This window comes from Drosophila elegans, unplaced genomic scaffold (genome assembly GCF_018152505.1).
Source record: "Drosophila elegans isolate 14027-0461.03 unplaced genomic scaffold, ASM1815250v1 contig_397, whole genome shotgun sequence".
NCBI classification, from domain to species: Eukaryota; Metazoa; Arthropoda; class Insecta; order Diptera; family Drosophilidae; genus Drosophila; species Drosophila elegans.
In genome coordinates, this window is record NW_024545782.1 from 3,971,722 (window position 1) to 3,989,788 (window position 18,067).

General features: G+C 39.6%; 3 protein-coding genes across 4 annotated transcripts; 1 reads left to right on the plus strand and 2 right to left on the minus strand.

Moving 5' to 3' along the window:
- Positions 1-1,115: 1,115 nt before the first annotated feature.
- Positions 1,116-15,261, plus strand: LOC108135270 (solute carrier organic anion transporter family member 4A1). Of its 2 annotated transcripts, XM_017255947.2 has the most exons (7): positions 1,116-2,028; positions 7,101-7,417; positions 7,478-7,655; positions 8,777-8,879; positions 10,157-11,092; positions 14,661-14,849; positions 14,916-15,261. In XM_017255947.2, the coding sequence occupies exons 1-7, from the start codon at positions 1,794-1,796 to the stop codon at positions 15,031-15,033; spliced, it is 2,076 nt and encodes a 691-aa protein (XP_017111436.1). In that variant the 5' UTR covers positions 1,116-1,793; the 3' UTR covers positions 15,034-15,261. The 2 variants fall into 2 exon arrangements, with proteins under 2 accessions (XP_017111436.1, XP_017111437.1); XM_017255948.2 differs by lacking the exons at positions 1,116-2,028; positions 7,101-7,417; positions 7,478-7,655; positions 8,777-8,879 and adding an exon at positions 8,903-9,174.
- LOC108135271 lies at positions 12,391-13,598 on the minus strand. Its single transcript, XM_017255949.2, has one exon. The coding sequence runs from the start codon at positions 13,481-13,483 to the stop codon at positions 12,488-12,490; it is 996 nt and encodes a 331-aa protein (XP_017111438.1). The 5' UTR covers positions 13,484-13,598; the 3' UTR covers positions 12,391-12,487.
- Positions 15,251-17,450, minus strand: LOC108135184 (prolyl 4-hydroxylase subunit alpha-1). Its single transcript, XM_017255805.1, has 8 exons — positions 17,248-17,450; positions 17,035-17,189; positions 16,832-16,982; positions 16,583-16,779; positions 15,964-16,484; positions 15,842-15,886; positions 15,411-15,576; positions 15,251-15,355 (listed from the first exon to the last, which is right to left on the minus strand). Exons 1-8 carry the CDS (start codon positions 17,448-17,450, stop codon positions 15,297-15,299), a joined length of 1,497 nt encoding a protein of 498 aa, XP_017111294.1. The 3' UTR covers positions 15,251-15,296.
- Positions 17,451-18,067: the final 617 nt, after the last annotated feature.

Here is an 18,067-nt window from a genome sequence, read left to right on the forward strand (position 1 = left end):
TTGAATGGTACACTATCCTTCATTTAGGGAAACGTTTTTAAACCGGAGTAACACTAACTGTTTATCTTAGCAACAGTTTGTCATGTTTTTATTCATTGCTCCTATTTTTAGTCATAAGCTATTTATTGAAAACAACTGGAATAAAAACAGAGAGATTTATAAATCAGTGATGGAAACATTCCCAACCCTTCAAAGTATATCAGCATCACCAGGCGAGCCAGGTCTGTTTGTCCGTACGTTTTTACCCAAACAAATCAGTTTTAAGCTATCTAAAGTCCTAACATTAATGGTAAATGTACCAGAAACATATTTTATCTCATATTCACCGTTTTTAAACCAACTAAATGATAACAAATATTCAAAACAATTTATTCAATTCTTATATTTTTAAATATCGTAGTCATTTGTTTGGTTAATACTTGTAACTTTAACAGACTTCCGGAACCATGTCAGCAGTTAGGGTACTTTTTTATGGTACCTCCAAAGACGCTGTTATTTCTCAATAGTTTTGTAAACTAAAAAACTTTAAATAACATTACTATGTCAGAAAATTTCAAAACATTCTATTGAGTTCTTCGTTAAAAAAACCCATTCCCCTAATGCAGTTTCATAGCCACAAAAAAGATGTACTTTATCTCATACTCACTATTTTTGAACAAACTAAATGAAAGTGAAATTGTTTAATAGTTTACGTTAAATCTTTTGACAATTTAATTTACCTTCGTTCACAGTTTCTGAGATGTTTGCATATACATATATTAATCCCATTTTAGTAATACATAAAATTGCTTTGCATTATTTAAGCAAATTAAAAATGTTCAAATGTTGTTTAGGAACCACATGCCGAAATCTATATAATCATTGTTGAAAAGGTACATTGAAAGTTTCAGCAAAACTTGCTCATACATATATATACTAAGACCCTGCAAATCTTTTACAAAAAAGAGGTGCAAAAGAAAAATTCAGCATATATTTCAGAAGTTTTCATAAAATAGATAAAACAGTTTTTCTTTTAAATCAAAAAAAAATTTAGAGATTAAATATTTTTTGTTTTATTTTATAAAAATTTACCCGAGAAAAAAAACTCATTTTATATCGAGGTAAAGAAGTTCATGGATCGATTAAGGTAATTTCCAAAACAAAAAATTTAAAAACAAAATCTGAATTCTTCGAAAACATTGTTAATGTGCGAATCCCCTAAGTATTTTTTTTAATCCGTTCTGGACATAAATAATGATTTAAAGATTGGTAGAAATTGTAACTAAGGTATATTTGTAAATGATTTTAATAACCTTAATGAATCTATGAACGCTATAAAGTACGATAAGACTTGGCGGTCGAAAAAGCGTTTGCTAATTAAATGTATTGTTTTGATAGCAAATAAAATGAACATTATCAGGCAAGTGTTGAATAAATATTTCCCAATGGAAATAAAATTATAATTTTCATCTGAAAAAGAAGTCACCGTCGCCACCTTCCCTTCATAACCACGCAATTACCCAGATAATAAGGTACGCGAAAGCAGCGTCATGACAACTGTTGATAAGTCCAGCCCGTAAAATAGAAAAAAGAGGAGCTGAACGGTGGTGTGGCGCACAGATTCATTCATGAATTCGATGTTCCGGGGGGGTTGGTTTCTCTCAACAGAGCCCTGTTAGCGGCGAGTCCTTAACAGCAAAGTCGGGCTGAGCTTCTGTCTGCGGCGGTTTGAATATCTGAGCTCAGTCAGACTCCGCACGTCGTTCGGCGTGGATCGCAAAAGTGTTGATTGTGTGGCACGAGAGAGTGAAACCATGTCCGAGGCTTCAATTGAGCTGGACTCCAGCACTGCCGTGACCCCCAAGCGCGGCCATGGGAACAATAATAACAACAATAGTGCCCGCTCCAGCCGGAGTGCCTCCTCGGGAGCGGACTTGGATACGGATGCCCGGCGATTCGGTTGGTGTGGATGGCACCCGGAGTGGCTCCAGCGCTTCTGCACCGCCAAGTGGGCTCTATTCTGGCTCTGCTGGGGCGGTGCTCTGCAAGGTGAGCTGGCTGATATTCCCTTGTTCCGAACTATAATACTTAATTCATTTAAACGATTCGTCTCGCGAAATTCCCGCCCACGCTTGATTTTTGAATTTTGCGTGGACTGCTTTCCGGTGAAGTGTTAAGCTCAAGGCAGCTAAAATTGTTATCCCAAGTGCACTGGAGTATCATCCACTGATATACATTTTTAAATTATATTTACTATGTAAATTACCCAATATATTTTTCGCCTATGGAAATGCCAAACCGGATAAATTTTTTAAAAGCAGATTTCCAGGCATCCTATTTGATGTAAGAAATAATACATCAAACATTTTTAAAATAAATAGTGATTGTGCAAGTTAACTAAATAAGCGTGTTCTAGTGATTTTCTCAACAAATATTACAAGGAAGAATGTTTGTAACAAGAATCAACTTAAATTACTTGTGACTCGATGTGGAGGGTAGAATAATATATATTAAAAATCCAGAGATAAAGACAACACTTTTCCTCTATTTCCTCTGCATGCTGTAAAAAATGCAAAATTGATAGGTGTTTCGAAATTAATTGTATAAAAACGTAATAAAAACGAACATATGTATAGACTTATATCTGCAAAGGCCAATTTTCTGCAATTTGTTTCACAAAAGCCAGGAAAATATTCCTGAGTCTCAAGCCCTGAATTAATGTTGGCACCGTAATCCTGGGTCCACCTTTAGCTTCTTAAATAAATATTGAATCAACATGTCCATATTTTTCTTGATTACAAGAGAAACTTTTGCCAAGCAAACTTTTAGCCAGCCTGTTTTCGAGAAGTCGAGTCGAGCCGGCTAAGACAATGCAATGGCGAAGGCGACGAGGACATCCGCATCGCTTCATTAGCATCCAGGGCCTTTGCAGCCTCGGCCAGCAGGTCTGTGTGCAACAGATAAGAATTCAACCAAGGAACTGGAGAAGGAGGAAGGTGAGACCCGGTTGGAGCTGCTGTGAATGGAAGCGAATTAAAAATTAATATCTGCCCGGAGCATTCAGGGGAACTGACGCTGTTGATGCTCTAGCCCGAGGATGCATTAACCTCAAAAAATCACCGCACTTTGAATAGTTTGAATGGGCCGTTGAAGTGTAAATGGTCCCAGTTTGGACTACCATTTCCGAGGACTTGGTGGGTGTTTGAACCCCGTCCCCTTGACGTTGTCATAGGCGTGATTCCGGAGTGCGAGTGCAGCATACATACATAAATCAATACAATGTTAATCGCAGTTTACCCCACCTCAGACACCCGGCTGAGCCAAACTGGAGCCCATTGCTACGGCTCAGATTCAGATTCAGATTCAGCCTCACTTTTCCCACTCCTAATGGCTTCAAGCGGTTAATTAAAATTCGCCAATTTCACGAAAGCTGACGACACGTTTATGCATGTTCCGGGGGATTAGGCGGTGTTCCAGGGACTCGATGGAATCTGCGCTCGCTGGATGGAGGCCAGGTTTTGCATTTTTGGATGGCTGCCAGTAGGAGTTGAGTTGCAAACGTGAAACGAAATTGATTTTTAGACGCAAGCTTGTTACAATTATTTTCCTACCTTCGTTTAGGTAAATCTTTAACTTATATAGTCTACTTACTCCCAAAAAAAACTGAATGTTTAGTTTTTAAAGTGTGACTTAGAAATAAGCTATAGATAGTATTAATATATAAGTTTTAATTTAATACTTAATAATATAAGCCCTATACTTTTTATTTCCTTTTTTTACCGAAGAGTTTAAAACCGTAGTCTAAGGGCTTAGTTTTAACTCACATAGGTTTTATTTTGATACTTTCGTGGTATTATTGGGAAATCTTTCATATCCAACAGTTTAAAAATCATGTAACTATAGTTTAGTGATATTGACATTTTTTTTGGTGTAGAAATAAAGATGCCTGAAATCTGGAAAATCTTATCAAAATCTAATTTTTAATAAAATCGGAAATAGCTTAAGTTGTATGAACAATTTAGACATAACATCGAAATGGGACATAAAATAAAGTATAGTTGAACTGATTTTTTTTGTTTTTAAATATATAAGGTTATACTTTTAAATTTTATGATGCCGAATTGAGTAAACTAAACCTAAAAAAATTAAAAAAAAATACATTTTAATATAACTTACAATCAAACCAAAGAATTGCTGTCAATACACTTAAAAAACTATAATAAGTAAATATTGTTTTGCCGCGATCATAAATCACGCGGGCAACTCTGGCAGGATGTCTGTCCAGTAGCATATTTATGTCTTGACCGTGTCCGTGTGCTGTAAGCAAACTAAGCCCGTAAGTCCGTGCAGTTCTTGCAGCTCAAATGGCCTGCTGGCATCTGTTGCACTTGGCTGCTGGCTTGCTGTTTGCTGTTTTCGCCTCTGCTTGGCCATGGATGTGGATGTGGATGTGCATGTGGATGTGCATGTGGTTGTGGATGTGGGTGACACAGAGATGGCCTGCCGCCCGTGGCACGGCTTACGGATGCGGATGCGGATGGGGTGGCACGTGACCGAAAATATTAATCAGTTGACACGGCATTAACATAAATCATCCGCAACAATTTTGTATTGCCGCGTTCCACTCTCCTCGTGCATCCAGTTCAAATGGTTTATTGTTATTTTTATAGCTTTGAATACAGCATCTTCCTATGGAAATGAGCAATTATCTTGAATAACTCATATTTGGATTCTAGAAATGAGAGTCATTCTGAACATGTGAACATGTCCAAAATTAGGTTCCGGAGATAATCTTACATACATTTTTAAAAGTTCTTGCTTATTTATATCTTTCGTGAAATATAATATTTTAAAATAATATTAATTCTGGAGTCATGTCAAAACAAGAAGGGGAGCAAGCTTGGGCAGGCCAAAGTTTATTTATCTTTGCAGCTATACCAAAAATTAAATATTGTGTAACGGGTATTATTTTTACGTTAAAAAAATTAAGCTATGTTGGTTTTTCGATGAATTTTCCGATCGTTTCTGTGTACCTTTATGATATCGTTGTCTATGGCCTATTTGTTTTTATTTTTTACTGACACTCGATATATAAAAACATATTTTTTAAGACTCCAAATATTTCTGCTTTTAATTACTTATTTATTTGTTGATCGCAATCAATTCAATCGAGACTATGAGCTGCAAGAACCTGAAAGCAAAATTATGCACTGAGCATACATAATTATTCTCTGAATTTTAAATTCGATGGTGCATCGCTCACAATCACATTTCTTCCGAGTGCGTTGAATTGAATTGAGCTATATTTCGGCTCGATTCGATCTTAATCGTTGCCCTGTTTTATGATCTTTGAATTGTAGGAGTCATTGATATTTTTATTGGAAATTATAGAGAGAACGACTCCGACTTCTTTTTATCGCTAATCCAAATTCAAATAAGTTTTTGTATTTTCATCGACTCTACCATAACATTCGTAACATGAGTGTGTGTTTTTGAGCAACCATGCCATAAATCATTCCGACTACCTACCCAATCTTAATACGATGGGAAATTTGATGTGGATATTTTTACAGCTAATTAGGCGAACCGTTTATATCTATGCACATATGTATATCCCGACGTATCCCCAAAAGGGTGTATTGCAATCGATGCACATGCAAAATCGGAGATTGTCACGTATCCAATCCAGCCGTCTACACTTCACTCTGAACTTCAAGCCAAAGGTCACACACTGACTCCCGCTCCAGAGCATTAACTCCCCCATTTCAAGGGGTCTATTCGGATATATTAAATTATTGTACTTAGAGGGGTAAATGACTTGTAAGTGTCCTCCCACTAACAATTCATATTTCCTTCCGTCTCCCCAGCTTTCTGTCACCTTTCTTACCAAAGATGACCAGGCGAGGTTTCCTTTATGGCAGTTATTGAAAAATAAATTGAATTCGTTGTTGAAAAAAATAAGTATTCTAAGCAACAATGGAATTGTAGGTGGGGGAGGGCGGTGCCAAAACTAATAGATATTTATTTATGATAGAAAATTCGTCTAAGCTCTCAAAATCAATTTGTCTCACATATATTTAATTTATGACCCGCCCCCATCACCCGTCTCAGCCCCCTTCATAGCCAGCAGGAACATCTTTCGCCCCCTGCTTATTTTCAACAGCCCTGAATTGTATGACAATCTGTTGACTGTCTGCACTACATTCACAACACCCAGTAGAGAATGTGTTTCAAAGGGGGAGAAATTGTTTAATGGAGCAATGGAGATTGGTACTATTTCAAGTAAGGGATCAGGCCTGCAAGCATCTCCCTCAAAAAAACAGTTTTAATATTTGTAATTTTTAATTACAATGTTTTAATTTAAAAATAGAAATAACCAAAGTTGAGATGACTTTAAGAGTGTTATCACAATAAGCTATAATTCTTCCCACCTGATGAAAAGCGGCCTACCCAAAGTGATGGGTTCGATTTAAGGGTGATCTGCTGACTGTATATGTATGCTCAGTGTTTAAGCCACGTTCATCTTAAAATTATTGTATTCATATATAAATGATTTTTTAAAACGAGACGTGTTTATTATACTTGATACTCTTAAAGTAAAAAGGGTATTGTATTCGTTGAAAAGTATGTAATACGTAGAAAAAAGCGTTTTCGACCCTATTAAGTATATATATTTTTGATCACTAGCCGAGTCAATCTAGGCCCGTCTGTCTGTCCGAGATCTCAAACACTTTCAGCTAGAGATTTGGGATTTGACATGTTATTCCACACAGCGCAATTTTAATTCAAAGCGGGGTTACGCCACTCTAACGCCAACAAATCGCGAAAGTCGCCTCTATGTTTTAATAAATAAATGTTTTGATTGTACCATATCTCTATTGATCTTGATCGAGAATAATTAAATTAATTATTCTTCCTTCTACGATTATAATAAATTCTTTTACCCTACGATAGTAGGTTAGTTAAAGTAAATTAAACGGGCAATTAAAAAATTAAAAATAAAATAAGCTACAAAGTCTGACCTTATAATATGTATGTTGTCTCAAGTAAGTACTTAATCCTTTGTGCTAGTGTAGTTTATTTTAATCACAAAGCCTTTTCAACAATTTCTTTTTTTCCAGGTTTAATAGTAAACGGTCTTATCAACGTGTCCATTTCCACTATTGAGCGTCGCTTTGGGCTGCGCTCCCGGCAGATGGGACTGGTGGCTAGCGGCTACGACCTGGCCTCGTTCGCCTGCCTGGTTCCTGTGACCTACTACGGCGGCCGGAGAGGAGCCTCCAAGCCGCGCTTCATCGCCATCGGGCTGATCGTGATGGGGCTGGGATCGCTGGTCTTTTTGCTGCCAAACTTCCTGGTGGGCAACTATCGGGCCACCATTGCCGAGGCGAATGTGTGCGAGCAGTCGGCATTGCAGCCGAACTCCAGCCAGGCAGTGGTAAGTGGACCTATCGACTGACTTGGACGACCACCCCGATTAATTCACATATCCTTGCAGACGACCGCCTGCGAACTGAACGGCTTGGGCGAGGGAGAGGGCGAGAGTCTAACCTGGACGGTCTGGCTGTTCCTGGGGGCCCAACTGCTCCATGGAGCCGGAGCCTCGCCCCTCTTCACGCTGGGCGTCACTTATATCGATGAGAACGTCTCAAAGAAGATGTCATCTGTTTACTTGGGTAAGTTGCAAACGACACAGACGTTGATAAGACGCGCGGAAACTTTTGTCTTTTGTCTGCCGCAGTCGCACAACAAATGAAGTATGCACAAATACCCACACTCCGTCCCTATACCATATCAAAGTAGTTGCTCTCTCACATGCATATTTATTTTTATTCGCCTTATTGCCAATCGACGTCGGCTACAAAGGGAGTAAATACTGTTTACTGTTTGGTGTTTGCGCCCCAAGCCCCTCCGCTCCGCTCCGATACCAATTCCAATCCCAATCCCACTCCCAATCCCGCCGGGGGGATGGGTCTTGTGTCAGCCGGCTTCCTTCCCCTTGTTGACCCAGTTTTAAAGAGCCAGAGTTAGAGCCAGATTGTTGCTGACTCAGTTGAGACGCGGGTCTGGGGAAGAGCCAACGGCAGCTGAAATTTATTGCCTCTTAGTTAGGTTTATCGTGCCATCCAAAGACGACTGTGAAATTATCAAACCCGTCCAGCATCAGCTCCTCGCCGCTTTGGATATCGCTGTCTGGCTTTGAGACAATTGAAATTCGCTTCTTCCTGGGAGTTTTGCGCCGTTGCGAAATTCACGGAGGGTGGTGAGGTGGCCACCCCGGGAAGTAAATGCACGGTGGATAGATAAATAAGTAAAAGCTCATTCGGCGAAATGTCTTCCCTAACTTAAATTGTACTCAATTGAGAATTGTGATCCTAAAGTTGCCATTTTTATCAAAATGCCAACTAAAAAATGTGTTCTGTTGTGCATTATTTATAAATGCAACAAAGACAGAAAAAAATGCAAATTAGACTAATTAATTTCTCCAGATAATTTAAATACAAAATTTGATGTATTATTAACATAAAATTGTACAAAGCCTTGAAGGAAATATTTTTTGTTCTTAAAGTTTTAAAAATTAACACTAGTTTATGCAAGAGATTAGTTTTGTATAATACGTTTAATATTATTATGTCAGACCACTTTTTTATAAAAAAATTAAAACTTCGAAACGCACTGTATGAAAGAAGGGTAATAGGTCTCCCAGTTAAGAACTTTTCTAAAGCAAGTTAAAATGAATTTTTAGGCCAATGGTTTTTTAGATATTGTAGTTTAATTGAGAAGTTTGTCTTTGCAGGCATCTATTATACCATGGCCACCGTTGGACCTGCGATTGGCTACGTTTTCGGCGGCCAGTTGTTACTCATCTATACGGATTGGCTAAGCGTGGATCCGGTCCAGTAAGTTCATCTCACTAATCATGCATACATAGTACATCTGATAAGCTAGCTTTGATTGTTATTAATCGCACGACTTAATGCCGCCGAGTGATTGAGTGAGTGCTGATGGGGGATAAAGAGCAGGTGACTTTAACAACAGCCGGAAAACCCCTGCCTTTTCCTGCTGCTGCCGAGCTTATTTGTTACCCGGCAACGACAATGGCAACGGCAAATGCCACAAAGCACCTCGCAGTGTAAATATCTCCAGAGAGTAATAAAACAACATTCCCATTCCCGCTGACATCGAGGAAATAAGGTGCGAACAAGAATGAGCATTTGTTTGATTCGCCGTCTATGGGCAGGTGGGTGGAAAGCCATCTGCATCCCAGTCCGCTTGGCTACAACCGCATGGCTTATTGTCAAGGTGATGCCATAAGTCATAATGCCTGCTGAGCAGCCTCACCACCCCCGCTCGTAAATAATGTTGCGGACATGAAAATTTTGTTTATGATTTTATTTTGAACATGTTTACGAGCGGTTAGGGCTAAACAAACACTTTTGGCGGCCTTTTGTAGCCACTGCTGAACATACAAATTCGGGAGAAAATATAAATTCCAATTTCAGCTAATTTTCCAAGCCGAAAAAGTGGCACCAAAAAAAAAGGGTTTTGTTTTGTATGCTTACAGCCGTTACTCGTGGAGTCGAAAAGGTAGTTTGTGTTCGTTGATATGCTATATGAAATATGAAACAGTATCAGGATCTTATTTTTAGGGTTATTTTATTATACACTGTATTTTATTTCCCGACTTTCCTTTTTAGGCAAACTTGTCCATCAGTTTTAAAGCAGCTTGCACGAAACTTGCTCAAAAGTTGTCTCTTTATTACGGGTATTTAAGTCTAAACGAGCCTGATCGTTGTAATACCTTCAATAGTAAATTATCTGTGGCTTGCAAAAGTTTCCTTTTTTCGGTTAATACTGCCAGGGTAGATTTAGCATATGTTTTAGCAAACACCATTCTATTCACATATATACCTATGTATATATTGTATATATATTTATATTTGCCTAAAATTAAAAATGTCAAGAAACATTGGATAATTTTATTTTCCTTTTAACAAGAAGAACCTTAATATTGTTCGTGTTCGTGTAAATTACAAAAAGTCTTTTTTTATTTTTGTATGTTAAGTTACTTTCTTTCTGTTAGGTGGAAGTTCCAAAAATTTCAATTTTTTTTTACTATGTAATAATAAAATTGAAAATTTAGCGTTGTAAATTTATACAATTTTACCAATTACAGACTCAGCCTGACCAGCGACAGCAAGGTGTGGATTGGGGCCTGGTGGCTGGGCTTCATTTTCGCTGCTGCCATGTGCCTCCTCGTCGCCCTGCCCATTTTCGGTTATCCGAAAGTGCTTCCGGGGGCGGAAAAGCTGGAAAGGGTGTCCGAGGCACACGCCGCCATTTCGGAGACGGATAAATCCAATGAAGTGGCCAGCGGACTGGCTCAACTTCCCCGCGCTGTGTTCAGTCTACTGGGGAATCCCACCTTCTTTTTCCTGAATTTGGCCGGGGCCACTGAAGGACTGGTCATTGCCGGATTCGCCGCCTTCCTGCCCAAGCAGATCGAGAACCAGTTCAGCATTTCGCCCATGTATTCGGCCCTCGTGATGGGTCTGATCACGGTTCCCGCGGGTGGGGGTGGCACCTTCCTCGGCGGCTACTTGGTGAAGAAGTGGAACCTGGCCTGCAGTGGCATCATAAAGATGTGCCTGATGGCCACCGTGGTGGCGGCACTCTTCACCACCTGCTTCCTGGTGTCGTGTCCAAATCCGAAGTTCGCTGGCGTCACCACCGGATACAACTTGAGGGCCAGAAGCGATCCGCCCGTTTTGCTGGCTGAGTGCAACTCCAACTGCGGCTGCAGCCGGAGGAACTACGACCCAATCTGCGGCATCAATGGCGTCATGTACTACAGTCCGTGCTTCGCGGGATGTGCCCAAGAGGCGCATGCGGACAGCCTGAAGCGCTACCACAACTGCAGCTGCATCGGAAGCGTTGGCTGGGTGGCCGAGGGGGGCAGGCATGCCCAGCCCGCCTCCGATTTCCGGCCAGATGCCACCAACCTGAAGTGCGACTCCACCTGCCAGACCCTGCCCCTGTTTGTGGCCCTCTGCTTTGTCCTGATGGTCTTCACCTTCCTGGCCACCATGCCCGCTTTGTCAGCCACGCTGAGGTGAGTGCGTCCTTGACCTTTTCCAATTATTAACTTTTTGAACGTGTAGTTATATAGATGCCACAATGGTGCTTTAAATACAATTATATATTCTTACGAACAATTTTTAACGCAAAATGAAGTCTTACGTTCCGTCCATATCCAACAGAAATTTAATTTGATTCTATTAACAAGAAAGGAAGCAAACTTTGGCAAGCCGAAGTTCATATACCCTTGCAGCTATTGCAAAAACTAAATATTATTGAAAAAATTAAAATTACTTGCGTATATGTTTAAAAACTTTGAAGCTATAAGGATTTGCTGCTTAATTAATCGATACTTCCTATGGCAGCTATATAATATCGTTTTCCGATTTTAATAAAATTAAAAGCGTTATTCTAAACTATCAAATTATTACAAAGTCTAAAAGAATTAAAAAAAAAAATACAAAATAAAAAAGTTTCATTTTTAAACAAAATATTTTTATTATTATTGTTTCTATGGGTGCTATATGATATAGTCGTCCGATTTTGATGAAATTTAAACCGGTATTGTGAAATATTTAACCATTACTAAATGTCGAAGAACTAAAAAAAAAAATTAAGAAACAGCAAAGTTATAATTTTTTTTCCTTTATTTTTCCGATTGGTCCTATGGGAGCTATATGCTACAGTCGTCCGATCCGGCTCGTTCCGACTTATATACTGCCAGCAATAGAAAGACAACTTTTGGGAAAGTGTCATGCAGATAGCTTTAAAACTGAGAGACACTTTAATTAGTTTACAAGATATCAATGTAAAAAGTTGAGCTTTTACTAGCTGATTTTTAGAAAAAAGGTGTATAAACAAATTAATCAAGGATCATTAAATAAATCTTTAAATTTTAGCCGACAGAGGCTCAAATATTTTCGATTTGAAAGTCACTAATGCAAACGAATTTTGTAATAACTTTTTAACTAAGCAGCGGGTACAAGCATGTTGGTTGTCTTTCACGCGTATTTTCAACGAGAATAAAACTATGCTAAAGTTGGGCATTTCACTTAACTAAAAATATATGTAATTTTCACCACCCTGAACCAATTATTTTTCGTAAAGCTCTGGTATTGGTGTACTTCTCGTTATTATCGGACGATCACAGCAGATTCTCAATTCTGGGGCTATATATAGTAGTCTCCTTTGTAAAGGCACTTGGCACTTGGCGCATCGTCACTACACGTACGGCTGTCCAAAGTGATGAAGTAGATTATCATCCTTATGAACGAAATATCTGCAATGGTCTCCATGCTAATCGCTTCCCAAAAGGTAATTAAAACCAGAAAATTACAAGTATTACGGAATTTACCAAATTTTGATGAACCGAGGACCGAGAATAAATACGGATTACTGAGGAGAGCCAAAAGTCGAAGTACCAACGGGGCTAGAAACTTGACTTGTTCGTCCGGCGGACGCCACCCTGCATTCGCACTCCTACGTTGGGCAGCTCCGTCTTGTTTCTCTTCGGAGATCCCGTGGAGTTGTGCGAGGAGCGACGAGAGCCCTTGGCCGAGGTAGTGTCGCTCTTGACATTGTTAGAGGGGCGGCGAAGCACAGGTGTCTCGGCCCGGTCCTCAGGCTCTGGAACGCGGCGGGTGCAGTATATCTGCGCGGTGAATGTCCTTCGTTGCGGTTTCCTCTGTGCATCCGCGTCCTTGCCCTTGGCCTTCGCGTGGAGCCGACGGCGCTTGTGGATAATCGCATTCTTGTCCGTGGCGACCACCTTGTGGTAGAGGTTGCACAGCTCCATGCACTGCCGGGCGCTGTGGAACCGCTTTACCCTACCGTCCTGCTCCAAGATGCCGCACACCAGCTCATCCAGCTGCACCTGCTGCAGGGCCAGCAGGAGGGCTTCCAAGTTCACGGGACAGGCGGCGCGGGCGTTCAGCTGGGCCAGCATGGCCAGGAGCCTGGCTCGCTGCTCCGGAACGAGCACCGGGATCAGGAAGATTAGACGCAACAGCTTGTAGGCGTTGGTCCGGTCCAGCGGATCGATGGGCTGGCCGCAACGGTCGTAGAGGCTGTCGTAGATCCTCAGGTCGTGCAGCTCCGAGTACGGCGCCTTCACGTTCTCCATCACCGACCAAACGCGGTCGCGCGGGAAACGCGGAAGGGGCTGGCTCTCGTGGTAGGCCAGTTGGAAGAGCGTGGTCACCACCTGGAACCTGCTGACTCGGAACAGGCAACTCAGCGCCTCCAGGATGTGCTTATTGCGTGTGCAGGAGCAGTGACATCCCTGCTTCCCGTCGTTCTGGCCGCACACGGAGCAATTCGGGGCCGGACAGCCGTGTTGGACAGTCGCCGGACGCAGTGGCTCCAGCGGCAGCCGACAGGCGGGCCGGCAGCACATCGAAGGTCTGCACGACGGCGCACAGCACATCTCGCACAATCTCGCCTCGATTCCCGCACCGGAAAACTTCCAATTTAGCTAGTCCAGGCTTTTTGATATCCTAATTTTTGGATTTTCTGATTGAAATAAAAGCCATAGCTGCCTGCAAGATGTACACAGTCATATGGTAAAACAAAATTACACATTGCAACACGGAGAATTAGTTACTTTACTTTCATTAAATGAATTTAATTTAACTTAACATTCTGAATATAATCATCCCGACTATTAAAAACCTATTTAGCTTTCTCTGGCTTATCTTCAGTTTGGATATTAGATTTAAAGTTACTGAAGGCAGCTCAATTTTTAAGTTCATGTCTTGAAAAGTCGTGAATATGATTTGATATTTTTCCCTTATAGATTTGTTTTCGTTGTTTTTGTATACAAGTGCAAAAAATAAAAATAAAATAAATTAATTATACGATTTCAGCAATCTAAAGAAATTGAAACTAGAGTCAGCTACTTTTCCCATTTATTTTAACTATAGTTTTTTTAACATGATTTTATAAAAAAACTTTTGCAGCAGTTTGTATATATAAACTATTACTTAAAGTTTAAAGAAAAAATGCTTTTAACAATTATCTCAATGTACTTAATAAAATAAGAGCAAAAAAAGTCTTTTTTAAATGGATGCATAAAGTCATCCGAAATGATTAGTCCGAAAACGAAAAATAAACAGCGAAAAAAGCTGAACTTTTTAAAAAACAGTAGATTTAACGAGTTTGACTCCATCGTTGGAATGACAGCTTCATGATATAGCGGATATATTCTCTACACAAAATGAAAATGTAATTAACCAGATCGCCGTACCAGCATAGTCTCCGATTTGAAGGCACAGTTATCTCGTTAACAAAGTTTCACTAATTTAATCAAAAGAAATAAGACCACAAAACAAATACGCCAACAAAATGAAAAAATATTTTTTTATCTAAGCCGTTGCAACGGTGCAAGTGCAAACGTAGGTTGTTAAAATAAAATTATTACTAAAGTATAGTTTTTTTTAACCATGGTAATAATACTGGGGTACCACACACACAAAAACTTCTGATATAAAAACAACAACTTTCTTTATTCATTACAGGTCAATAAAACCCAACAAAAATATGTGGGTTTTAGAGACATTTGGGTAATGCACAACCTATAAGTATACAATTATCCTTGCTTGCAGATGTGTTCAGGATGAGCAGCGATCCTTCGCCCTGGGTCTGCAATGGATAAAGGTACGTCTGTTGGGCACCATTCCAGCACCACTTATATTCGGAGCCCTGATCGACGAGTCTTGTATCTTGTGGCACGAGCCCTGCGACAAGGATGCTGGAGGCGCTTGTCTCGTATACGACAATTTCTATATCAGCCGGTGAGATTGCTTGTGTTAACTTTCCAAAAATAAATTCTCTTATCCTTTTTTTAATTATTTCTACAGCTACATGTGGCTATTGGCGTTGATCTGCAAACTGGGTTCAGTGGTCTTCTTTTCGTGCGCCTGGTGGTTTTATGTGCCACCTAAAAAGACTTCAAATGGCAAAGAAGACGTTAATTGAGGGAGTTAGAATACAAATCGAACTGAAATTAATAATAGTGACCCAGCCATGTGGCTCATATTGTGGCTCATCATTTGCTGGCTATAGTTTTTCACCGAGTAACTATGGACTTAAGGAATCTTACTAGAGGTTCAGCTCATTACCATTACGGCGCCACTTAGACGTAACATTAGCTTTTCACAATATCCTTTGCATTTGACCTAATAAATCTATTGTGTAGCTTTAAAATCGGAAAGGTTTTAATTCATGTGTTTTTGTGGTGTTTACTTGTAGCAAGGTTTCCTAAACATATGGTCATAGTTCAGCATGCTCTTAACTAAAACTGAAAATGGATAGTTTATATTATTTGTTTTGGATCCTGTTTTTAAGCAACGAACCCCATCGGCTGCCCACAGTCATGGGGCAAACGGCGTGTCTGGTCAACGGGTTCGGTTCGCAATTATTGTGGAGATTGTACCAGAAAAGTGCAGATCCCTTCTTTGGCTGGATGGCAATTTCGGCTTCGGGGAAAATGGTGGCACCACCAACTGGGACATCGGTCATCTAGAGAAGTTACTCGCAAAATAAAAGAATCACAGTCATTTAAAATATGAAAGAATTAAAATATTAAAGAAAAATTAATGGTAAATTATGTCTAAGTATGAATATTAAATCAATTCTAAATTCAATATTTTAGTCTTAATTAAGAGTATATTACTACAAATTACAGAGGCAAAGAGTCTAATCTAATCATGTATTTTAATATTTAAAATTCTTAACATAAAACCTCTGAGTTTAACTTGTTTTTGATATACAAACGGCTACTTACATAGAACAAAAACGTTATTAATCGATCCCCCTCCTCGATCAGTTCCTAATGTACAGATTTGTGTTTATATATATATATATATATAATCAGTAATAGACTTCTGTGTACAACAGGTTACTTGCCGGATGCAGCTTGAGGTCCGTGTAGTCACTGTGCTCTGGAAAATAGCCGCCAAGGCCGTAATTGATTCTAGCCAATGATGTGGTGTTACCGACATCCAGACCCGATATATCCGCCATACGATTTACCAACGCTTTGTCCAACTTTCCGTCATCGTCGTCGGTGGCTTTGAGGTGAAAAAGGCGACTTGCTGTGCCCGGAGTTGTATAGTTATCAGTAATACCCTGGATCATCTCATTCCGGGTCAAGTTCTTTAGTTGAGCGATCTCGCTGTCATAAATCACGTCGTGGTATAGCCAGATAAGCGGGTTCCGGCTGATCTCCTCCTCCTTGAGGGGGGCATATCGCATAAACGGAGTTGAAGTGCTATTGTAGCGACACACCAACTGAGGACCTGGTGGAAACTTCCCTCTGCATCCACGTTCCACGGCCGTGGCAGTTGGCTTTGCCTTTAAATGGACCAGAGGAAGCCCAGGGTCTTGGGATAGTTCTTTCATATATTCACTTAAGTGGTCGACGGAACCTATAATGGGCTCAAAATAAAAATAAAATAAATGATTATATATTTTTTGTTTACTTTCCCGAATTAGAAATTTATTTTTTTGTATTTTTTATACTTGCCTTCTTGAAGCCGACTCATAATAAACATTTTTCTGAGCTTTTCTCTTTGTGGAACGTGGAATTGACGAAAAATATTATTCTGGGGCTCCGATAAAGCATTTAAAGCTAGTCGGTACCACTGGGCAGCCCGCCTAAATTCCGATTGACTGTACAGGTAGTCTGCTAAAACCAGACAATCGGGTGATGACATTTGGGTTCTGTAAGAGAACCCATTTCATCCACTGAGTTAAAAGTAATTCTTACTCTTACTGAAGTTGTTGGTCTGCCACAAGACCATTGGCCATATCCGAAGACTTGAGGTCATAGAAATGTTCTATCCTAGCCATTCCCAACAAGGCCTCTTGCATGTCCTCTGAGTTTGGGGTACGATTCACAAGTTTATGCATTTCCTCAATGTGAACTGCAAGGGGTTAAATCAACTAGCAAACCGTCGAAATTTAAGTTTCTCATACCATTAACGCTTTTTTGATCTCTAATGAAAGTAATCAACTTTGGCCAATCTTCATGAGTTCGCCTCACAAGTCGAAAGAAATTTAGGGGATTGGACACATAACGAATTCGATCCCCTTTTCCCCCAAAAGATTCATACGATACGGAATCAATAAACCTGGTGTGAAGGACTGCTGTCGTTATCATTTTTATGGAAAGAATGCGGAATATTATACACTTTGAGTACTTCTACTTTATGTTGCAGAGAGCTAGCAAAGTTGGTCAAATGCTCCATATATGAATTCTCAATCTCCCGGAGATCTGACAGGGCTCGAATCGAAATTGAGTAGATTATGTCCTTAGGGCTATCTTTACTCTCTTCGGATGCGACTATTATTAAAAAATTCAAAAGAACAGAAACCAACGTTCGAATCAACATTCTGGGGCACAATAGTTAGTAACTTGATGCACCTTAATTAAAATAGTTCCTTTTAAAATTAAATTAAACGTCTCATCGGCTACGCGTCCCACAAATTCTAAGGTAATATGCAAACACTCAGAAAACAAATCGCTCTTAAGTTTTAAAACTTCCAAATAAGTTCTAAAAATTTCTCTTTCTTTTGTTAAAGTCGCAGGCCTTACCTTTACTACGAAATTTATCCTTATCATGGAAAGGGAAAGTTTAAGAATGTTATATTTCTAATAAGCTATCGGTTAAGATACAAAATAAAATAGGCAAGAAATGAAGAGAGAATAACGATTTTTTAACTATATAAAAAATACAGCAAATTTTAAGTGTAATTTTAGACATCATGGAGGCCAACGCACCGGAAAATCAATGTTTGGACTCTGGAGAACTTTGCCGATGTTAGCTAGTGTAATGGGTCATTCTGTCTGTCTATAATTCTTCCAGGTCGGCGTTAAAGGCAGGTTTTTAGTTCAAGTATGTATTAGAACATTTTGGAAAGCTAACACACAAAAATCTTTAAAACCGGAACCACACCCATTTTTCTTCCAATACTTTTCTTTCGTTATAATAATCTTTGTTTAATTTAC